Source organism: Paramisgurnus dabryanus, chromosome 21 (genome assembly GCF_030506205.2).
Source record: "Paramisgurnus dabryanus chromosome 21, PD_genome_1.1, whole genome shotgun sequence".
NCBI lineage: Eukaryota > Metazoa > Chordata > Actinopteri > Cypriniformes > Cobitidae > Paramisgurnus > Paramisgurnus dabryanus.
The window spans coordinates 3,791,681-3,813,570 of record NC_133357.1 but is presented as its reverse complement, the minus strand read 5'-3'; the positions used below and the strand labels follow the sequence as shown (position 1 = coordinate 3,813,570).

The 21,890-nt window shown below is 36.2% G+C and overlaps 1 protein-coding gene and 1 long non-coding RNA gene across 2 annotated transcripts in view; both read right to left on the bottom strand.

Moving 5' to 3' along the window:
- The window catches only part of LOC135776023 (uncharacterized), a 93,185-nt gene that overhangs the window by 58,985 nt on the left and 12,310 nt on the right, over positions 1–21,890 (bottom strand). The gene's annotated exons all lie outside the window — the stretch shown is intronic.
- fam43b (family with sequence similarity 43 member B) lies at positions 13,046–15,024 on the bottom strand. Its single transcript, XM_065286641.2, has one exon. The coding sequence runs from the start codon at positions 14,881–14,883 to the stop codon at positions 13,975–13,977; it is 909 nt and encodes a 302-aa protein (XP_065142713.1). The 5' UTR covers positions 14,884–15,024; the 3' UTR covers positions 13,046–13,974.

Genomic DNA, 21,890 nt, shown 5'->3' with positions numbered 1-21,890 from the left:
CCAAAGTGAACTTCCGGTCTGTATTTATTTATCGTCTGGCTAGTGGCTAAGCTGATCTCTGAAACCAATACCTTGCCGAAAATAAAATAATTTGGTTTGCTAAAGATAAAGGGGGAAGACGAGCATGGATCACAACTGTGCGGAGAGGTTTCGGCATCCAGGTAAGAATTCAAGGACCTGTGGCTTACATTGTACATAAATTTTACAGCAACATTAGCTCAGTGTAATATTTGAAATACGTTGGATAATTTTAATATACTTGTCATTTATTTCCCTTGTTATCAGAAATAAACTACTGTAAAATGACTCTGTTGTTATTGATTCTATTTGGAAGTTTACCGGAAGTTGGGTTTAGTCCACAAGAGCCGTTTGTTTCGTTGCTGCTGAAACCGTCTATAACTAACTTCAAATGCCTTTCTGAGATGTAACTTTTTATGAACCTTTAGGTAGTTTGAACACACAGTGTGTGTTTAAAGGCAATAATGCAGAATTCAGCATCAATGTTCAAGAGATGAGAACACTGCCCAGGAATACAAATAGATATTTTTATCTCTCTTTCACTTAAACACACATACAACTAAAACCATCCTGTCATCCTTTTTATCTCTCTCTCTCTTCTGATATGCTGAAAGATGCTTCATTGATCCTGTATGTCCCGCTCTAGCACACCTTGTTCCCAAGACCCGATGCCTTTGGCGGAAACTATTAACAATTTCATTGAGGCTTACAGGAGCGAGGTAACAAACAGTCTTCACTCCTATTATTTTGTGACTGTCACCACACACTCGCACTGAGCCAAGATAACACTGACAGCCTAACACATCCGGTCCCAGGGACAAAACCATGTCAAATCCAACCACTACATGTATACAGTACAACATCTAACAGGATCTTCTGTTTTAAAGCTCGTTCACAAGCAACAAATGCAAGTAGAGTTGACTATGGTGAGTAAATAAATGCAAGTGGACAGCAACTTTACATGAATGCATTTGGCAGATGCTTTTATCCAAAGTGACTGCAGTGCATTACAAGGTGTATAATTATTTTAATCAGTATGTGTGCTAATGCTTTACCATCCGAGCTATATAAGAGCACATCCAGCAAAACTTAAAATATCCCTCATGTTTTCATGGCGAGAAATTATCTTTTTTTTATACACTTTCATGTCTGCAAAGACATTTATAGCCTGTACATTTTCAATTGCATTTGGCAGGTGTGACAAACGCTTGTGGATTTGGTCCACATGTGTCATATCCGAATTGCCTTTAGGTATATGTATCATACTAAATCTTGTGAATTGTCTCTCAGGGTGTAAATTACTTTGTACCTTAACGCTGTCGTCTACATCATTCTCTTCTTTTTGATGGCATTTGTTGTTTAATTCATGAGCTTCTGTCTGCCTATTAGTCAATACTCATTCCTTCACAAATTAAGGACATATTTCTTTATATATACTGTAAACCTGAAGCGATATGCAGCAATGACAAAAAAACTGACAGACCAAATATTACAATGTAATGCATTTCGTTTTAGCCGTTTCATTTCCATCCATGTATTGGTTTCCAGTCAGCAAAAGTGTTTTATGAGATCTTGAGGACATACTATTATAAGACAAAATTGATGATAACATTTGTGCAATCTTCAATAAACACAACAACAAAGCTTTGTTTGCATTTTTATGAATTGCATTTCATTGCATTGGCATATAAGTCCACGTAAGGTGTTGTGAGATGATGTTGTGTGTAGTAACTACTTAAAAGTTATTTATTTTGATATTTGCTATGCATTGCTCTGAATGGTTGTTTAAAAGAGTCCATCATCTATGATAAAAAGCATCTTTAATATTCTTGTCCCTAGAAATTGCTGGGAATTTAGGGTGGCATAACGATTAATCGTGATTAACCGATTGCAAAATAAAGGTTTTTGTTCACAATATATATGTGTGTACTTTGTATAATAACTTTCTATAAATAAATACACACACATGCATGTATATATTTAAGAAATGTTTCCATGTGTATACATTTGTATATTTATGTAAAATATATATTATATATAAATATAAATACCTAATATATTTTTAAAAAAATCTTAAAATTATACATGCATGTGTGCATATTTATATATACATAATTATTATTCACAGTTCACACAAATATATGATGTATACAAAAACCTTTATTCTGCAATAGATTAATCGCGATTAATCGTTATGCAACTCTAGCTGGGATTCAATTGGATTTGTTTCTGTCACCCAAACCAAAATTATAAGTCATATCATGTAGCCATATGATTTGAGATCATCCATGTCTTTAGTTGTGACTTTGAGTATTTTTTAAATATAAATTAAAAACTTTTATTGTTTTTAAATAATTGGGTATTTTTTTCCAATTCATTAAAAAAATGTGCCCTTATAACCGGTAATCAACAATGCAAATCTCCCCACCTTTTTTCTAATAAACTTCAGCAACACAATACAAGCACATTTTCAAGATTGCTTATCTATTGGAGACTGAAGTTCACCCAAATCAAAAAGAATAAACAATTTAAAAAGTACTTACCACAAAAATATTATTGTTCACCAAATAAAGACCATATTATTTTTGTTGGTTTAGACAAATTTGCTTAGATAATATATATATAAAAATAGAATTGGGTCTTTACTTAAGACAAGTAAAATACACTGTAAAAAATGTTTTGCTGCCTTAAATTGTTTTGTTTTAATCAATTTATCATTACAATTTTTTATCTTGACAAGAGATGAGTTGCTTCAACTTATAAAATAAAGTTGATATATTTTATATTTCAACTATATATGTTATAACAACTCATCTCTAGTAAAGATAAACAATAGAAAAGTAGAAATGACTTATAAATCTGAGTTGATTAAACAAAAAAAGTAGCAAATAATTTTTTTACAGTGTAGACAATTTTGCCAAAACTGGTTCGTCTATGGCATTGTGAAGCACCTTTGTTTTTAGGAGTGCCGCAGGGATAATGTATTTTTGTAGGCCAACTCGAAAGGTAGCGGGAATCTGGTTTCCTCACAAAATAGCTCATTAATTTTCCCCACATTTTTTGATTATCGCAAAAAAGCTCTGTGTTTAACAAAAGTTAAAGAGCAACTGGTCCGATTCATGATTTAACATTTTCTTTGGTGTGTATTTTTTTTGTTTACCGTAGGTGTGTATTAGTACATGTTAAAGATATGCAAAAGGTACAAACCACAAAGTAAACTATGACGTGAGTTATCGTCTCCAACGTAAATCTCTTTTCTTGGACTGCAACAAACACACGGATTGTAGGCAACAGTTTACTTCCTGAGATTGGTGATGTAGTAAAGACCGACATTATCATAATTCCTCCCGCTTGGACTCACAGCCTGTAAGTTAACTTCTGTTAGCATGCATTGTGAGCGAATCTTTCAAACATGGTAAGGAGTTCCGTCTGACGTCAGAGGTATTCAGGCCAATCACAATGTACAGATTAGCTGGCCAATCAGGGACACAGCGCTTTTCAAATCCGTGCATTTCAGGAAGAGAATAAAATCTGGAGCTAAAAAAATTTACGGTACATGGAAAATATTTTGTTTATTACCCATAAACAACGCAAACACATTGTTTTATTCCAAATACACAAAATAACTTTATTTTATAGCAATGAAAGAAATGCACTTTAAAATACTTGCACATTTTGTCCAACAAGTTAACCTTTACAGATTAATACAAATTCATGTATTGTATGAATTTAGAAGTAAATACCTTTCACTGTAGAAATATTTGCAGTTATTATGCAGCTGGTTGCCAGTAACTTACTGTAAAAGATAAAGACTGAAAATGTTTTTATGTTCAAAGTGTTCATCTGTGAAGACCAACTTGTTGGTCAAAATGTGTAACTGTCAAAAACTTGTTAAACCTTATTTTTTTTTTCGATAATCCAAAAGTTTATGGGATAAATGAATTGGCTTTTTTGTGAGGAAATCACTGTAAAAAATTTGCTGTAATTATGCAGCTGGTTGTCTATAACTTACTGTAGAAGATAAACACAAAAAAAATGTCAGGTTCATTTAACTTTTAACAAACTGTTGCCAGTAAATAATATAAATGTAAAATCTACACTAAGTTACTAGCAGCTAGTTGCCAGTAATACCCAGTAATACTGTAATTTCTACAGACATTTTTTACAGTTGTAAGGAGGTCCAAATATGACCCCATCCATCCGTTTGGCCCAACGACGGAATCCAAACGGCATGGCCGGTTTATAGCGCATTCGGTCTTTTCCGGTGCTTCCGGTTTTAACATTACGCAACTTAATATCTGACTCCAAAGATATGAAACGTATTGTAATATGAATCAAATTGATGTAAATATAGAATTTGGATAAACGTTTGATCATTCTATTCACTCATGTTTACATTGAACTCATTCATTCGATTACCAATGTCATATCAGTCCACACCGGCCGTTGTGTGGGTACTGAACACAGACTTGACCGTACTAGAGGTTGTAGCTAAAGCAATTTAACAAAGTCAATCTCTTGTTAAAAGGTCCCCATGTAGCTCTCAAAAATCGCCAATTAAATATAAAACATAAGACCATAATCAGAGGTTCAATCTAGCTCCTTCTAGACGCATATAGTTAAATCATAGAACTATATAACAACTTAATTATGAAAAGGTAATTATAATTACCAAATGCGATTACAAAACAACTTAGTTAAGGTTAAATAATTAATCTGACCATACAAAAACCAGAGGTTATGGCTAAAGCAATTTAATGATACCGCTTCATGTTTACGTGCTCTCATTAAATAGTATCCATATAGCCCCCACAGTCGCTTACACAACTTACCATAATCAGAGGTTCAATCTAGCTCCTTCTAGACGCATATAGTTAAATCATAGAACTATATAACAACTTAATTATAAAATGGATAATAGAACTATCACTCTGATAGTCCATGCGACTGCCCACCAACATAGTTAAGAGGCAGAATCTAATTAACATGAATTAACCCCGATCAAAGATTTGTGGTAACAAAGGATATCGTAATACTTTATAGTAACTTAGAAGAGTCAATGATACAGAGCAAATTAGAATGAATGCAAATGTAACAATTTATTAACCAGGTAGGTAGCACATAATTCAGAAGCCAATTTACATTCCAATTCAAATACGAAACAAACGAAAAACCATTGCATACCTGGTAAGGAGATGAAGATCTGGTTACAGATTCCTCAAAATGAAATAAAGAGAAACATGATGCTGTATCAAAGATACAGCATCATGGGGGTGCATTTCTAGATATCGAAAGTCCCGCCTAAATCTTCTACACATCTCCTTAAATATCCAGAGAACAAAGCATTGTGATATGACATGCTGATTGGTTCTTGTAAGCCCAGGGGTGTTGCCTAATATACATACAGTTGGTGATTGATCAATATGTCTAAGGTGGGAGTTGTCTCCCAACATTAGGTTAAATTTACTTATTTATTGTCACAGATTAACATTGAATCCTGTTGTCATATTAATAAACCCAGATGTACCACTTGCATTAAAAACACTTCATATAACACCAAACAAGACCAGTTTCAGATACATGTGTTTGCAGAATGTAGCATTCCATATACAGTTTGCTTTGAGAACATGAGGAGAGGGGGATGAGAACGTGTGGTAGGGTGTGTGACTCTTCTTTGAGAGAGGTTTCAGTCTCACAACTTGGGGTAGTGTTCTTGGGGGGTAGATGTGAACTCTTTGAGAGAGGTTTCAGATGATAATTCAACAGGAATTAGGAAGCAGTTCCCTGTGGATTCAGCCATTTGCTGCTGGCTTTTGAAATACCTTTTGTCAGGGTTTGGCACCACCTTACAGAAATCCGCCCTTTTGATGAAGTGGGATAAACAAAACATTCCCAATGAGATCAATATACAATAAGGTGTTAGCTCTTGGTGGTGTCCAGTCTCTGTAGTGTTTATAGTGTTCCAGTCAAGCTCAATCAGGCCTGTGTGCTTTGTTTGGTCATTCATTTACGAAACCACCTGCTCTTAGACATTCTGATCCTTTGAAGAAAGTTGTCACCTCTGTAAGGTGATGTCCTCGGATTCAGACATCATTAGGTGAATAAAGTTCATTTCATTAACAATACATCACTGTGTAAAACACCTGCACATCTTAAATGACCATTCATTGATTGAGCACTGATCAATATCAATAGGCTTGGTAACACTATAACATGATAGTTAGGGCAAACCATAAATAAAATAAAATAAAATAAAAACATTACACATGATAACTTGATGTGAAAAGAAGCAAGTGGTACGATAGGGTCAAATATATCTGATCTATAAAATTACCATCATTCTTTCCCACCGTTGTATTTGGAATTCAAAGGTACCTGATCTCTGGATATTGAAGGAGAGGATGCAAAAGATCAGGTTAAAACAATAAAAACATAACATTGAGGTATGCTTATTATAAAAAATAAAACTCAGAAAATGTTAAAATAACTTTCAGGTATGCATATTATAAGTTATATGAAAAATAAAAAAACAGAAATTGTTCAGGTATGCATATTATAGGTTGTATGAAAATAAAACCCAGAAAAATGTTAAAATGATCTTCATGTATGCATATTATAGATTGTAAAAATAAAACCCAGAAAATATTAAAATAACCTTCAAGTATGCATATTATAGATTATATGAAAAATAAAGCCCAGAAAATGTAAAAATAACCTTCATGAATGGATATATTGGGTAATGTAAAAATAAAAAAATAAAACCCAGAAAGTGTTAAAATAATATTCAGGTATGCATATATTAGGTCATGTGAAAATAAAAAATGGAATATGTTAAAGTAAAATTTGGTTATGCATACTATAGGGTGTATTGATAATAGTGAAATATTGCTATAATAGATTTATGTATGGCATTGTAGACCATATAATTATAATAGTAATAATAATAATAATAATAGGCACATAATGTTGTAATCATTCCATACACACATCTTCAATCAATGTTTTGCGGGAACTCTGAATTTTCTAATATAAGCACCTTCTAGGCCTAAGATTAAGAATATGTTCAGAACATGTTGAGTCCATGAGCACAATTGAATATTCAGAATCTCATGTTAGATTTCTATGTGTGCAGGTATGTGCCTATGTGTATGTGTATCTGTATGCGTATGTGTGTATGTGTTAATGAGTATGTGTAGTCCATACACTTGAAGATTTAGAATCTCAGATTTCAATGTGTTAGCGTGTATAAGTAGGTGTGTGAGTGTAGAGATATGTGAATATTTGTATAGGTGTGTGTGTGATCTCTGATCTGTTGGCTAAGTCACATTTGATATTAGGAGTTGAGTAAATGGTTTGATTGATTCTTGACAATTGTCTGTGCTGTTATTTCGTGATAAGTTGAGGATCAGGGCGCCACTGGTCCTCACTTATGACAACAACAGTAAGATTATTGATTTGAGAGTAAGACAGTAAGTTTGTTATTGCAATTAAAAACATAATCATCAAAGTGTGACTTTGCCATGTAAGTTTCTTATGAGTGTTGTAGTTTTGCTAATATGGGTGTGAATGATATCACTTTAGCATATGTGTTAGATTAGATGGCTCTGTTGGTGTAACAGGAGAATGTTGGTTTTAAGTGTAGTGTTCAGTTTGGAATATGTTGTGTGGTGCGTGGTGATAAACATGCTAGTTTTAAATGTCTTACATACAGAGCAAATCAAATGTCAAAAATAATAGTATTAAACTTAGAAAATTGCTCTTTATCAAGATTTTAGTAGACATTAAACTGATCAAACTTCTGAAAAGAAAACCCAAAACAGATGCTTAAATTCAGACAGTTTGAAATAATGACTAATTCTTGGTAAGTGAGTGTTTGCTATGCGATTTAATTTAACTGAGGCTATGTGTGAATACCATGCTGCAACAAAGGTGAGGAGGATAAATTGTGATGCAAATTTAGTCCTGTTGTTAAAACAGGGAGCCAGTTCGATATTATCGGTATGAGGTTGTAATCTGGCTCAATAAGTCTTCCAACACCAGTGTTTTTAGTTAGGAAACATGGTAAAAGTGCTACTGGATCCTGTTGTGAGGTAAAACATTTTCATTAATGCAATTAACACATTGTAGCCACATGGCATTTTTGTGCTCCTCTTTAGGGTCTGACTGCAGCTATACAAGGAATAGCAGAGTTTACCACATAGGAGACAAATCCTTCAACATAGAAACACATACGAAACAAACAACTAGAATGTGTTCTATAGAAATATCAATGCCTTACGATCAATTACAAATCAGAAAATGTAAACGGATCACTGCAATGAGAATGTTAAACACATGCTAACTGGCTGTTAAGCCACACAAGCATGAGCCCAATCTGTATTGGATTAAAAATGGGTTAGTGATTTCCAGTTAAATGGGTTTGGTTTACTATCACAAGTGTCATGTAATATTTAAGTGTTAAAACATGGCAACATGTGACAGCACATTCCGCCCTTTTGACACTGCATAGTGGACCAATTCTGTGGGTTTGGCTTGTGCAAGTTATTCCATAGTACATTTAATGCACCACATTTTACCATCTGAGGCCTGTTTGGCCATTATAATATAATGTATATTGCAACTTCATCACAATATAGATTATATTACATTAAAATAGTATGAATTAAAAATACTTTCATTACTGATCTCTTTTAAGGAACACCAGGCTGGTGTTTGTAATTTGCAAGATGTTACTGTATCAATGTATTTGAATGTGAAAAGGTGTCAGCCCTGGACAGACTGGTGTGAGGCACAGATGTTCATTGGTTCATGCTAATGTATTTCTACAACAGTTTCAAGACTAAGAATTGTGTGGCCTTTCACATCTCTATAAAGCTGTACAAAACTGTCTTTAAACAATTTTCACAGACTCATAAGGAAAGACTAAGCCAAGAACTTTTAACAGTCCTGGTGTTTATCAAGTTCTTAAAGAACACTGAGATTGATTTACAGAAGGAAAAATATGGTTACAGACAAATGTCTCTCTTAAAAACAATGTTCTCTCTTGGGAACAATGGATAGCCCGTTATCTGAGTGGGGGGTAAGCCCTTTCATCTCAGTTGGGTGTCTCACAATGAGAGATAAGACCATTTGTGTTGGCCTAGAACAACATTGTATTTTCCTGCAACAATTTTAGGTTTTGCTTAATTGTATCTCATCAATGGAGCAATACTACATTGAATTAGAAGTTTGTAATTGTAATATGACTTACTGATTCCATTCTATTCTCATTCAGTCCAGAGTGATCTTTTAGAAGGCTCACTCACACCAACTCATTTAAAATCATTTCCCTACTTGCTCCCTACTTGCTTAATGTCCAGCATTCAGTTACATTTCTCTATGCGTTGGGGATTTTTAAATCCAACAACGCTGCCTTCAATCATTCATACATTTCATTCATTCTCCAGCTTCATTACAATATTACCTTTACTCATCAAATATAGATTGTACACTGATGTTTGCAGCATTTAAAAATCTTACTATCTGTGTGTTTTTCACATATAAATTGTCCAAGTCCTCCCTTCACATGCAAACACATTCATTGCATTGTAGTTTAAATCATCCAACATCATTTTTCAATTGTTAATGTTTTTTAGCTGTTTTCCAGGTTGTGCATTTGCTGTCACAACAGAAACAATTGTGTATAGGATTTGGTGATTTAAATTTAGATTCTAGATGTTTTCCTTGTTTGAGAATCAGAATAAATTTTGGATGATTTAACTCCAATGTAAGACGATCTTTTGTTTTCCGTAGGCACACAAACAAAAGATCTTAACAGAGCAAAGCAATTCATTCTTCATTTAGCATTGCACAGCATTTTCCTAATAATGTGGTTTCATTTCATTTTTAAGCCCCACCGGATTTGATTTCCAGTCTAACATTATGTATATTTACAACCTATTTCATAAATGTGGGATGTTTAAAACATTCCCTTAAACATTTTTAAAAGGCAAAGAAAAGATTGACTTACCACATCAGCTGAAGAAATAGAAGAAGTTCAAACCTTTAGCTCCATGAAAAGACTATTATTCTCCAGGGATCGAATCAGTCGTACTTTGTACATTTTGATAAGATTTCCACTGGTTGAATATCACGTCCCGGGAATCACCACTTTGTAAGGAGGTCCAAATATGACCCCATCCATCCGTTTGGCCCAACGACGGAATCCAAACGGCATGGCCGGTTTATAGCGCATTCGGTCTTTTCCGGTGCTTCCGGTTTTAACATTACGCAACTTAATATCTGACTCCAAAGATATGAAACGTATTGTAATATGAATCAAATTGATGTAAATATAGAATTTGGATAAACGTTTGATCATTCTATTCACTCATGTTTACATTGAACTCATTCATTCGATTACCAATGTCATATCAGTCCACACCGGCCGTTGTGTGGGTACTGAACACAGACTTGACCGTACTAGAGGTTGTAGCTAAAGCAATTTAACAAAGTCAATCTCTTGTTAAAAGGTCCCCATGTAGCTCTCAAAAATCGCCAATTAAATATAAAACATAAGACCATAATCAGAGGTTCAATCTAGCTCCTTCTAGACGCATATAGTTAAATCATAGAACTATATAACAACTTAATTATGAAAAGGTAATTATAATTACCAAATGCGATTACAAAACAACTTAGTTAAGGTTAAATAATTAATCTGACCATACAAAAACCAGAGGTTATGGCTAAAGCAATTTAATGATACCGCTTCATGTTTACGTGCTCTCATTAAATAGTATCCATATAGCCCCCACAGTCGCTTACACAACTTACCATAATCAGAGGTTCAATCTAGCTCCTTCTAGACGCATATAGTTAAATCATAGAACTATATAACAACTTAATTATAAAATGGATAATAGAACTATCACTCTGATAGTCCATGCGACTGCCCACCAACATAGTTAAGAGGCAGAATCTAATTAACATGAATTAACCCCGATCAAAGATTTGTGGTAACAAAGGATATCGTAATACTTTATAGTAACTTAGAAGAGTCAATGATACAGAGCAAATTAGAATGAATGCAAATGTAACAATTTATTAACCAGGTAGGTAGCACATAATTCAGAAGCCAATTTACATTCCAATTCAAATACGAAACAAACGAAAAACCATTGCATACCTGGTAAGGAGATGAAGATCTGGTTACAGATTCCTCAAAATGAAATAAAGAGAAACATGATGCTGTATCAAAGATACAGCATCATGGGGGTGCATTTCTAGATATCGAAAGTCCCGCCTAAATCTTCTACACATCTCCTTAAATATCCAGAGAACAAAGCATTGTGATATGACATGCTGATTGGTTCTTGTAAGCCCAGGGGTGTTGCCTAATATACATACAGTTGGTGATTGATCAATATGTCTAAGGTGGGAGTTGTCTCCCAACATTAGGTTAAATTTACTTATTTATTGTCACAGATTAACATTGAATCCTGTTGTCATATTAATAAACCCAGATGTACCACTTGCATTAAAAACACTTCATATAACACCAAACAAGACCAGTTTCAGATACATGTGTTTGCAGAATGTAGCATTCCATATACAGTTTGCTTTGAGAACATGAGGAGAGGGGGATGAGAACGTGTGGTAGGGTGTGTGACTCTTCTTTGAGAGAGGTTTCAGTCTCACAACTTGGGGTAGTGTTCTTGGGGGGTAGATGTGAACTCTTTGAGAGAGGTTTCAGATGATAATTCAACAGGAATTAGGAAGCAGTTCCCTGTGGATTCAGCCATTTGCTGCTGGCTTTTGAAATACCTTTTGTCAGGGTTTGGCACCACCTTACACAGTGTATGGTTAGCCTAGGTTCTCTAAAGGGGATCGCACACCGGCCGCGCCGCGCAGTTATAAAAAAAGTATACGCACACCAGCGCCGCCAGGTGGCGCCTGTCCGTGCCGCCCAGCTGTGACTCAAGGGGATTGCACACCAGCCGCGCAGCTCAGCGCTGCGTCGAGTCGCGTCTAGGACAACTCGCAGGTATTGTAAACCGGAAGTGCACATTAAATACCGCGAGCTTCGTCAGATAGTGTTTACTTCAAAATGCAAAATATACGTTAGCAGCCAATGTTAATCGTTAATGATTTGGGACAAATATGATGTTATTTAATGTTAAACTATGTGAGTGGCGATGTGTGGCGCGACAGGGATTTGAGCAACTTCCTGAGTCACAGCTGGGCGGCGCGGACAGGCGCCACCTGGCGGCGCCGGTGTGCGTATACTCATAGAAAACAATGTGTTACATTTTTTTAGAACGGCGCGGTGCTGAGCGGCGCGGCCGGTGTGCAATCCCCTTCAGATACTCTATAGCAATCACATTTTTTACTTGCTGCAATGCATGCTGGGAACTTTCAATTTCTTGTTAAATGTTAAAGTGCTTGTTGAAAAAAAACATCTTTCAGTATGCACTTATTAATAAATATCTCCTACTACGAAGTTAAATTATTCACAATGTAGGATTAAAGGTTTGCAAAAGTATAAGCAACAGTATTAGAAACTCTTGATCATCATGAAACCTTTATCAAACGTGTTTTCAAAACCAGGTTATAATTATTGTGAATTCTATTCATACACTATTTTGCTCATCTTTTGTTCGCCGTGAACAAATATGCACTGAGAGTCTGTTGAAGGTTTTTCTAGTTATTTCATTGAAAGCTCTGTGCTGTCTCGCCCAGGTGCTTTATGTTCACTTCCGTCCAATTCAATCGGCTGATTAATAGCCTCACTTTGAGGAAATACAGTAATGCCCACAAGCTGCAGATGAAATCTGTGTTCCAACCCACTCACAGCCTGTGTCAATGGACATTTTTAGCCATTTCATTCATTTATATTTCTTTTCAAGCCGGAAATGTATTTTCTGCCAAATATGGTCGAAAAAACAGCAGTTGTCACTTTAAAGCAAATGCAATTTAACTAAGATAAAATAAATAACTCAGAGTTACGATAAATATTTTATTATACAACAAATAATTATATCACAGATCCAATTGTGCAGAAAAAGATGAGAGTAGTAAAAACAGTTCACCGTTGATTTAATCGGTTTATCCAAAAGATTAATATGATGTGCAAATACAAAACCCCATGCCAGAGTTGACAGATGGAAGCTACGACCTTCACGTGAACAGCATAAAAATCTGTTTTATGACAAGCACATTAATTCAACACTTTCAGCATAAACTACAATTGCTCAATTTGTAGAAATACAAGATCTTTGCTGTTATTGGTCCCAAACAAATCACAGTGTACAACAAATACAGTTTTAAAAATATTTTAAAATGTGATGCTGCCATTTCTTATGCAATACTGATTAGCAAAGCTAGGACAAATTGAAGCAGTAAACATGTCCAGTCAGTGGCTCGATTCCTAAGTTATGGTTTAATTCATTAGCATTGCTCCCAAAGCCAATAAAACGGCTTTAACTTCAACCCCCTGTCTCCCTGAAGCGAGCATATTAAGACAGGTCCCCAGGGGAAATTACAAACATCAAAAATTGTATACAAAGATCCCAGTCCATCAGTCAAAATGTACTCACAAAAGTACAAGATGTATGATTCATCATCATCTTTGGGTGTGCAGTTTAAGCTTTGCTTAAAGTCCGGGTACATAAAGGCTTTTCGGTGTAATCTCCCAACCAATGCTGAATAATTGGTGTACCTGGTCTTCCTTTATTGTGCTTGTTGGCTCAAACAGTCCAATCCTCTCTACATGTATACATCTCCTCTGTCTTGGAAATAGTTCCTCCTTAGGCAACATTAGTGGTGCCAAGTCACTTCCCTTGGTCCTTATCCCGATACGGATGCAAGGGGAGATCCAGGGATTTCACAGAACGTTCCGGATGGAGTGGGAAGGCAGGTGAGAAGAGTCTGGACATAGGCTCAGTGGTGAGGACACTTAACTGTATCCATGTAAAGTCACACCAGAGTGCTGATAGTCATATGTGCTTCATCCCAGCTTGTAATGGAAACCTCATCCGGTTTACTCAGATCGTTCTCTGGAGGGTTGTAATTTGCTGATGTTTCCAAATCGCCCTGTCCTTCTTCCTCCTCTTCTTCTTCCTCAGAAATGGAAGAAAGCCGTGAGGCACTTCCAGGCTTTTCTGCTGGTGGCTGATAGTGGCACTGCCCGTTTAAGAGTCTCCGTAGCGGCATAAGAGGTACGATATCCTCGCCCAATAACTGCTGCTGGCAATGGCGAAAGTCACTTTGACGTTTTAGCCTTTTGAATTCAGTGAACGCGGACGTAGATGTTTGGTACAGACTGAACGCCAAGGCTCTGGCCTTTTCGGCCTTCGCCAGCAGGACGGCATGGCAACGTAGCACCACTGCTTTATTCTTCACCTGATGTCTGTAAATCCACGCAAAGATTTTAGGACGAAAGGGATCTGCAGTGCAATACGTAATGCGGTTGAGGGAATACAGGTGGACGGGTTTCTTTTTGCCGCTTTTATCCGCCCCCATGCGGATGCCGTAGGGTCCAACGGTGAGCTTCATCTTGGCGCTCTGTTCGCCGTAGTTGCTGCGAGTCCATATCTTAGCAACCGCCTCCTGCGTGCACTCTTCCCCTTTAGCCATGATGGTGACCGTGCTACCCAGGTATCGCACGTTGTAGGTGGGTTCCTCTTTATTGAGCTCCACTTTCTGACGCTTGCTGTGGAAGACGCTTCCCAGCCAGTGAAACGGACAGTCGGGGACAAGGTCAGGACAGGAGTGGAGCAAAGTAGACAGCAGAGAATGATAAGTTAACCCCACTCCGAGACTTTTAGGCTTGCTTTTGGTCTCATTGTCCACAAGCACAAACTTACTCCTTTTCCAGGGCAGCATTGTCAAGGCAGAGCGAACAGATTCAAACGCTCTCCCCAAACTGAAAAGAGGTGCGTATCTGCGTACGTGAGTTTCTCAGAGAAGCAGAGGAAAGGAAACCGTTCTGGCAGATGCTGACGAGAGACTGAGAGCAGAAAGGCTCAGCTGGTCTGTTCTTCTGCTCGCTCCTCCTTCCTCCTCCTCCTCCTCCTCCTCTTGCATCACATCACTGAGTGCTGAGCAGAGCTGGGTCTCGCTGGGACTCATTTAACATTAACAAGCTCATTATATTGAATTTGAAGTGCAAATACTCTCTAAGTTAATATGGTCATAAAAATGATGAGTAAAAGTTGATGTGTTATCATTTTTGAAGAATTAAATGCACTGTAACAAATTTCTGTAGTTTTCACAGCATTATTACTGTAAAATGAGCAAATGCTTACTGTAGAACTTGTATACAGCAAGTTGCTGTAGATCTGCAAAGCATCATGGTCTTTTTTCAACGGCGGGTAAATTCTACAGTAAAAATATTTTTTCTGTGAATCACAATACAGCAATTTCTAGAGGATTTTTTCTTCAGCCAAGGAAAGCTACGAGATTCCACACTTTCATCTGAATTTTTACTTCAGAAAGGTAAATTTGCTAATTTAATTCCAAAGTTTACTCTTGTAAAGTCACCTGTTTGTTCAACTTTAAGAGTGCACTGAGAGAGAGGAGTAATGAGCGGCACACTTCCTAGTAAACCCGTCTCTTGTGTGCATTTTGCAATTTTATTACCACAAATATATATTTCTGAATGATTTCGATATATTTTCTAGTCTGGCAACATTTTATAACGTCATAGTTAAGAGAAGGATAATAATTTAATAATAAAAGTAATTGGCCGTGTCTCAATGCGAAGGCTGCAGCCTCTGGAGGTCGCATTTCTCGGCTGCATACGTCATCAAAACTGTCTTGTTTCAGAATATTAACAATTATAAAGTTGACTGTTACTAAGTTAATAGTAAATGGTTTAATATGCTTATGACTTGCGAATCTAATGGTCAGTTAACTTAAATAACCCAGGGTTGATGACGTATGCACCCTGCATATGCAAGTGCGACGACCTCCGCAGGCTGAAACCAGTCTCTCGAGCTGAAAGAAAACGCAGCTGAGGAGATATGAGGTAAGACTTATCCGGCAACATTACATTTATAACGTCTTTAATTTAATTATAGCGTTAGCATTGTGAACCAAAATTAATTTAAAAGTGTGTATTTTTGTATTTATTGGCGCGATATTCGTTTAAATCTCTCGTTTTTTTCTCTTGCTCGCTTACGTTGCTGCCTGAGGAAACGCATAAAGTTAAGCGGGCCGATTCGAAAGAAAACACAATAACACACATTATTCATAATTTCACGATTTTTCTGAACTTCATTGGAGGTCAAACTGCAGAAACTATAACGTTAGATTGTTAATAGCCTAATTTGAAGTGATATACCCGACTTTTGGGAGCATATTGTATAAATATTTGTCTTATCTGGCGACATTACATTTATAACGTATTTTTATTTGATTAAAGAGTACCTAACGTTAGCATTGCTGAATTCAAAATAGTTTGAAATTGTGTATATATATTATAGTATTATAATATGCTCGCACTGTATTAAGATATTTCGAGATCTTACTCGTTCTTTTATTCACCTCTTTTTTTTTTCTTTCAGACTGCAGACAAGAGCCATCGACCATAGTTCCAGGTACATAAGTTACATGAACTGGCATGCATGATGATTTTCAAATGCAAGCAATGTTGTTTATTCTATGATTTATATATATATTAATATATCAAACATGTTAAAGTGCACAGAAACCATGCAACAGGAGAAGCTGTTTTTCTCTTGGTTAATGCAAGTTATTTTTGTACAGTATTGACACACTTTTTCTCTCATGAATATTGTACTTGTGATTTCTAATAGTTTTTATTTGTTTGTTTATTTTGTGTTACAGAAAACTTCCACCTAAACAGATGCTGAGGCCCAGATTTCCCTGCCAAGCACTCCAAGGCTCATCATGCTCGGTAAGATCCCAGCACTCGACATACACAATAGATGCCAATTTTAAGGGTTACTTCATCTATAAAGCATATTTGTATCGAGTCACTGTGTGGTGTGAACAAAATTTTATGTCATCTTGCACATACATTCCAAAAATCTCTAGTGGTTATTGATCTAATAGGAAAAAAAGAGGTAGTTATGTAGGGCTAGTGTTTTCAATAAATTTTGCTTATGTAAAATAGTAAACCATATCAGATTGAATACTGTGCAATGTCAACTTTTATTTAATATTTTTTAGGAGAGTCCATTCTGGGGGAAAAAATGGATGCTTTCCATCGAGGGCAGAGTTCTCCTCCAATTGAGTGACCGTTGTGATTTTACTTCTGCTCTAGCCATGTATGATGCAGCCACTACATTGGAATTTATCCAGAGGTAAGCACTTATTTGTTTTTTATATAGTTTTTACTAGGAATGGGAACAAATATTTGAGTACTCATTCTTTAACCAACTACCCGATTAGTAAAATACTTCTTAAAGTGTTTATTTTTGTTTATATCAACTGTTGTGCTATTGTTAAACATCAAACGTTTAATTTAACTCGCCATGCAAACGGTAGAAAAGCAGCACAGCTCTAATGCAGTGGCGGCCGGTGACTTCTTTTTTCGAGGGCGCACGATGCGAAGTTTGTCACAACATGTATGTAGCCCGTCATGTGTGTGGTTCATCATTTCAAAATATGTGTTTGGCGTGTCGAGTGAAACAATACTTTTCCATTCAAAAATCAACAAATATTTACCATAAATTTCACTGGTGTATCACTAACTGTAAACATGGTATTGTGGCAGAAATGTGGGATATTCATGTATAATTTTATAATAGTATTAAAGGCGGAGTGCACAATGTTTGAAAGCCAATGTTGATATTTGAAATCACCTAAACAAACACGCCCCTACCCCAATAGAATCTGGACCTTCTTTTAAAAGACCCGCCTCACACATACGCAACCCAGCAAGGATGTCGGTTAGTAGACACGCTCCTTACTGCTCATTGGCTTTAAGTGTGTTTTGGTAGTCGGCCCGTCTCCTTTTCCAAAGCGTTTTTCAAACATTGTGCACTCCGCCTTTAATGTAGACAGTTATTAAATAATAAATATTAGATTTTACTCCACAAACCACCAACAGAGCATATAAAAAAATAAAAATTGTTTATTTAAAGGTGCAGTGTGTAAATTTTAGCGGCATCTAGTGGTGAAGTTGTGAATTGCAACCAACTGCTCAGTCCATAGAGAAACTACGGTAGCTGCCACCGGACAAACATGTCATAGTTGGAGACAACTTAGTAAAAAAGTTTGTCCGTTAAGGGCTTCTGTAGAAACATGGCTGCACAAAATGGCGGCTTCCATGTAAGGGGACCCTCTGTGTATGTAGTTAAAACGTCTCATTCTAAGGCAATAAACACATAACGGTTCATTATGAAAGGTCTTTATACACCCCTGATAATTAAGTTTTGTATATTATTTTTCATTTTTGTCAAGAGATCCTTCTTGAAATTACACACCGCACCTTTAAAACACTGTGAAGTAAACTTTTATGTATATGTCATCAACCCATCTGTCTTGCTTATAAACTTTTACATTAATAGTCCATTTCTTTCACTACAGGGTAGAGTCCAGCCCAGGAAGTCAACTAGTTCAGGTCCAGTTTTAAAAGAATAATAGTTCTGAAAAAAAAAACGTCTTGGAGAAAAACAATATTCAGGTTTGAAATCCTGCTGTAAATGTAAATCATTTAATTTTTATGCATTTGTAATTTACCAGAAACATTTTAATAAATATTGATTGTTTTGTGTGTTCAGAAAAGTGTTTTTGTATGAAGTGTTGAAATTAAATGAAATATTCACAGAAAAATGTTAACATATAAAAAAAATGTATGTGTTCAGAAAAGATTTGAGATGTTCACAGAAAAAATGTAACATGTTGAAAAAAATGTATGCTATGCTATTTTTAAATTATGAATTTTTGTAATTTAAAGTGAGAAAATAAATGCCATTTTTGTGACAAACAGTGTCTTCATTTTACAGTACACAAAATAAATGCAGTAATCCCTATTACAGTAGTAGTTATGAAATACAGTACTGTGATTATTACTGTAAAAGAGTTCACAGTAATTTTAATTTTACTGCAGTTACATTTACAGTAAGAATACTGTGAAATGAAATACAGCAACTTACTAGCTAATTGCTGCCAGCAAGTTACTGTATTTTTCACAGTATTCTTTTTACAGTGTGAGAGTTAAGCAGTTGTTGGCCAGGTTCCTTTTTGAATATGTACATTAAAATGTATATAAAACTGTACCAAATAATAATGGAAAAATATTCATTTACATTTGTTAATCCATAATGTGGATATTTTTAAAGCAATATATTTTTTTGCCCATTTTTGCCTTTTTTATTTAAACAGTGATAGAGGGGAGGACAGTAAAGTACAGGGAGGAGAGAGGGGTATGGGATCAGCAAATGACCACGAGCCGGGAATCGAACTCGGGTCACAGAGAGTGCAAAAGCACCACATGTCGGAGCGCTGCCCACTAGACCATCGGCTCCGACTAATAAATAGAAAGCAGTATAAAATATTGGGATCTGTAAATGACCACGGCAAAATTGCAGTTAATTATTTTAAGTCACAATGAAAGTGAAATTAAAAACTTCTAATTCTTGGATTATGTTTTTTTTACAAATGACTTATCTGTGAGCATCATTTTTTTTTAAAATCATGTTCCCTCATAATCTTTAATCTAAGATTAATGATCGATTATGATTTAAATCGGGTCATGAGGAATGGTGGGAGGGCAGGGTCCGTGAATAAATCACAGCGATTAGCAAATAGCTACACGACCCAACGTCCAGCAACCCAATCAATTCTCGATGGACGAATTCAAGTCCCGCCCTACCTTTTTTTTTTCATTTCAGAAGCCGTTTCACTCAGATATACATCACGACGGGTAAAATAAGACAATCGCTACTTCCGTTTGTGACTTTAAAACCCTCTTGTGCGGTTTCTCGGACATTAGAATAGTCCTAGACTAAAATAAATGTACATTAGAAAAAATGACTTTCTTACTTAGTCCCTCTCCGGGAAATCATCCCTTAAAGTTTATATTTTTGTCTAAAAACTAGAATTATTTTCCTAGGTCTTTTAGCTCATCAAGAAAAAGCATCTTAATTTAAGAATTTATTGATATTTTTACTGAAAACAAGACAAAAACACGAAGGGCCCTATCTTGCACCCAGCGCAATTGACTTTGTCAGTGACGCATGTATCATTCGTATTTTGCACCGGCGCACAGCGGGTTTTTCCCTACACAGACGCACGTCGGCAAACTAGGGAATGAACTTGCGCTCCCTGGGCGGTTCAGCGCAAAAAAGGAGCCGTGTTGCGGCGCAAACCATCCCTGATGCTATTTTGCAGTTTCAAAAAACAATTGCGCCACTGACCAAAAAAAACTAGTCTAAAGTCAGTGGTGCATTGCGTGTTGTTCATTATGCTATTTTAAGGGCGCATGCTTGACCATAATGTATAGCGTGCACAACACGCACACACTTTGCTTATCTAATCTACACAGATGCAACAGTTATTTTTGCAAATCATAAATTGTTACAATAAAAAATATTAACACATGAGATAAGGGGAATCATAGGTGTGAGCATTGTGGTGATAGTTTTTATTTATTTTGTGTGGCTGCGTTAAAAATATTCTCATGCAAATAACGATTAAAATGTTTCATAAGTTTGGCTGTATTACGTTTATTTTATGTAAATAATAATTAAAATGTTTTCATAAGAAACCTTAATGTATGTGAACTTGATTTGTAAGTGTACTTTGGGGTTGGACTGCTTGCGTTTCTTGGCTTTCAGCAGTAAGGGTGGACGCAGCGATGTCCTCTGCTGGCGTCAGGTCCGGTGTAGAGGCAGATCCACCTCCCGTTACACGGCGTGCCCGATTTATGCTGGCAAGCTTGGGATTCCCCCATCTCCTGATATCATTGTAGCGCTTGCGGCGCAACGTCCTGGGGATGCCAGCTGATGAGACAATTGTGGCTATTTCCTCCCACGCCTGTTTAACCTACGCTGATTTGGGTGGGTTTCTACTATCCCCATACAAAACAACTTCTCTGTCTTTGACTGCTCTTACAAGAACGTCGGTCTCCTCAGCTGTGAACCGCTCCTGGCGTGCGCCTGGTAAATCCGTCATAATAATAGCAACCCGCCATGGAACTTGCGCCCTTGCGTTTAAAGGGAATGTTGATTGACGTTCTGATTGGTTTATTTGACGTTACGCCCAAACCACACCTATGAATAATGTTCAGATCAACCCCTTATTGATTTGCGCCTGGCGCAAGAGTTATTTCTCCAGCCGGGAAAATAGCAACAGCGCCCAAGATCCGCCCACAAAGTCACTTGCGCTTTGCGCTTCGCACTTGCGTTTCAGATCATTAAAATAGGGCCCTCTGTAAGAAAGTCATTTTTTCTTGAAATATTATTTTATCTAAGAAATATTTAAGAAATTCTTAAATTAAGATGCTTTTTCTTGATGAGCAAAACGACCCAAGAAAATAAGTCTAGTTTTTAGACCAAAAATATCAAATTTAAATGATTTTGTGCATAAAACAAGCAAAAAAAATCTGGCAATGAGGTAAGCAAAAAAATCTTAAAATTTTTTCTTAAACACTAAATTCGATTCGAAAAATGTGCTTACGCCATTGATACAAAGCCGTTTAATTTAGTGGTAGTGAATTTAAACAATGCACAAAGGTTAAAATCAATAGCCTATATAAAAAGTGTCCTATGTTACCTGTATTTACTCTACTTACACCCCCCCCCCCCCAAAAAAACACAATAGTAAACCTCATCATTGTGTCACTGTCCACTGTTTCACTGTTTTATATTCCACTTTGAGGTAAGGACCAGCATTCAAACCTGTCTCAAAATCCCACGGGA

Bases quoted from the DNA above. Each gene is read 5' to 3' on its own strand.
- fam43b (XM_065286641.2), bottom strand. From the start codon at position 14,883: ATGCTGCCCTGGAAAAGGAGTAAGTTTGTGCTTGTGGACAATGAGACC.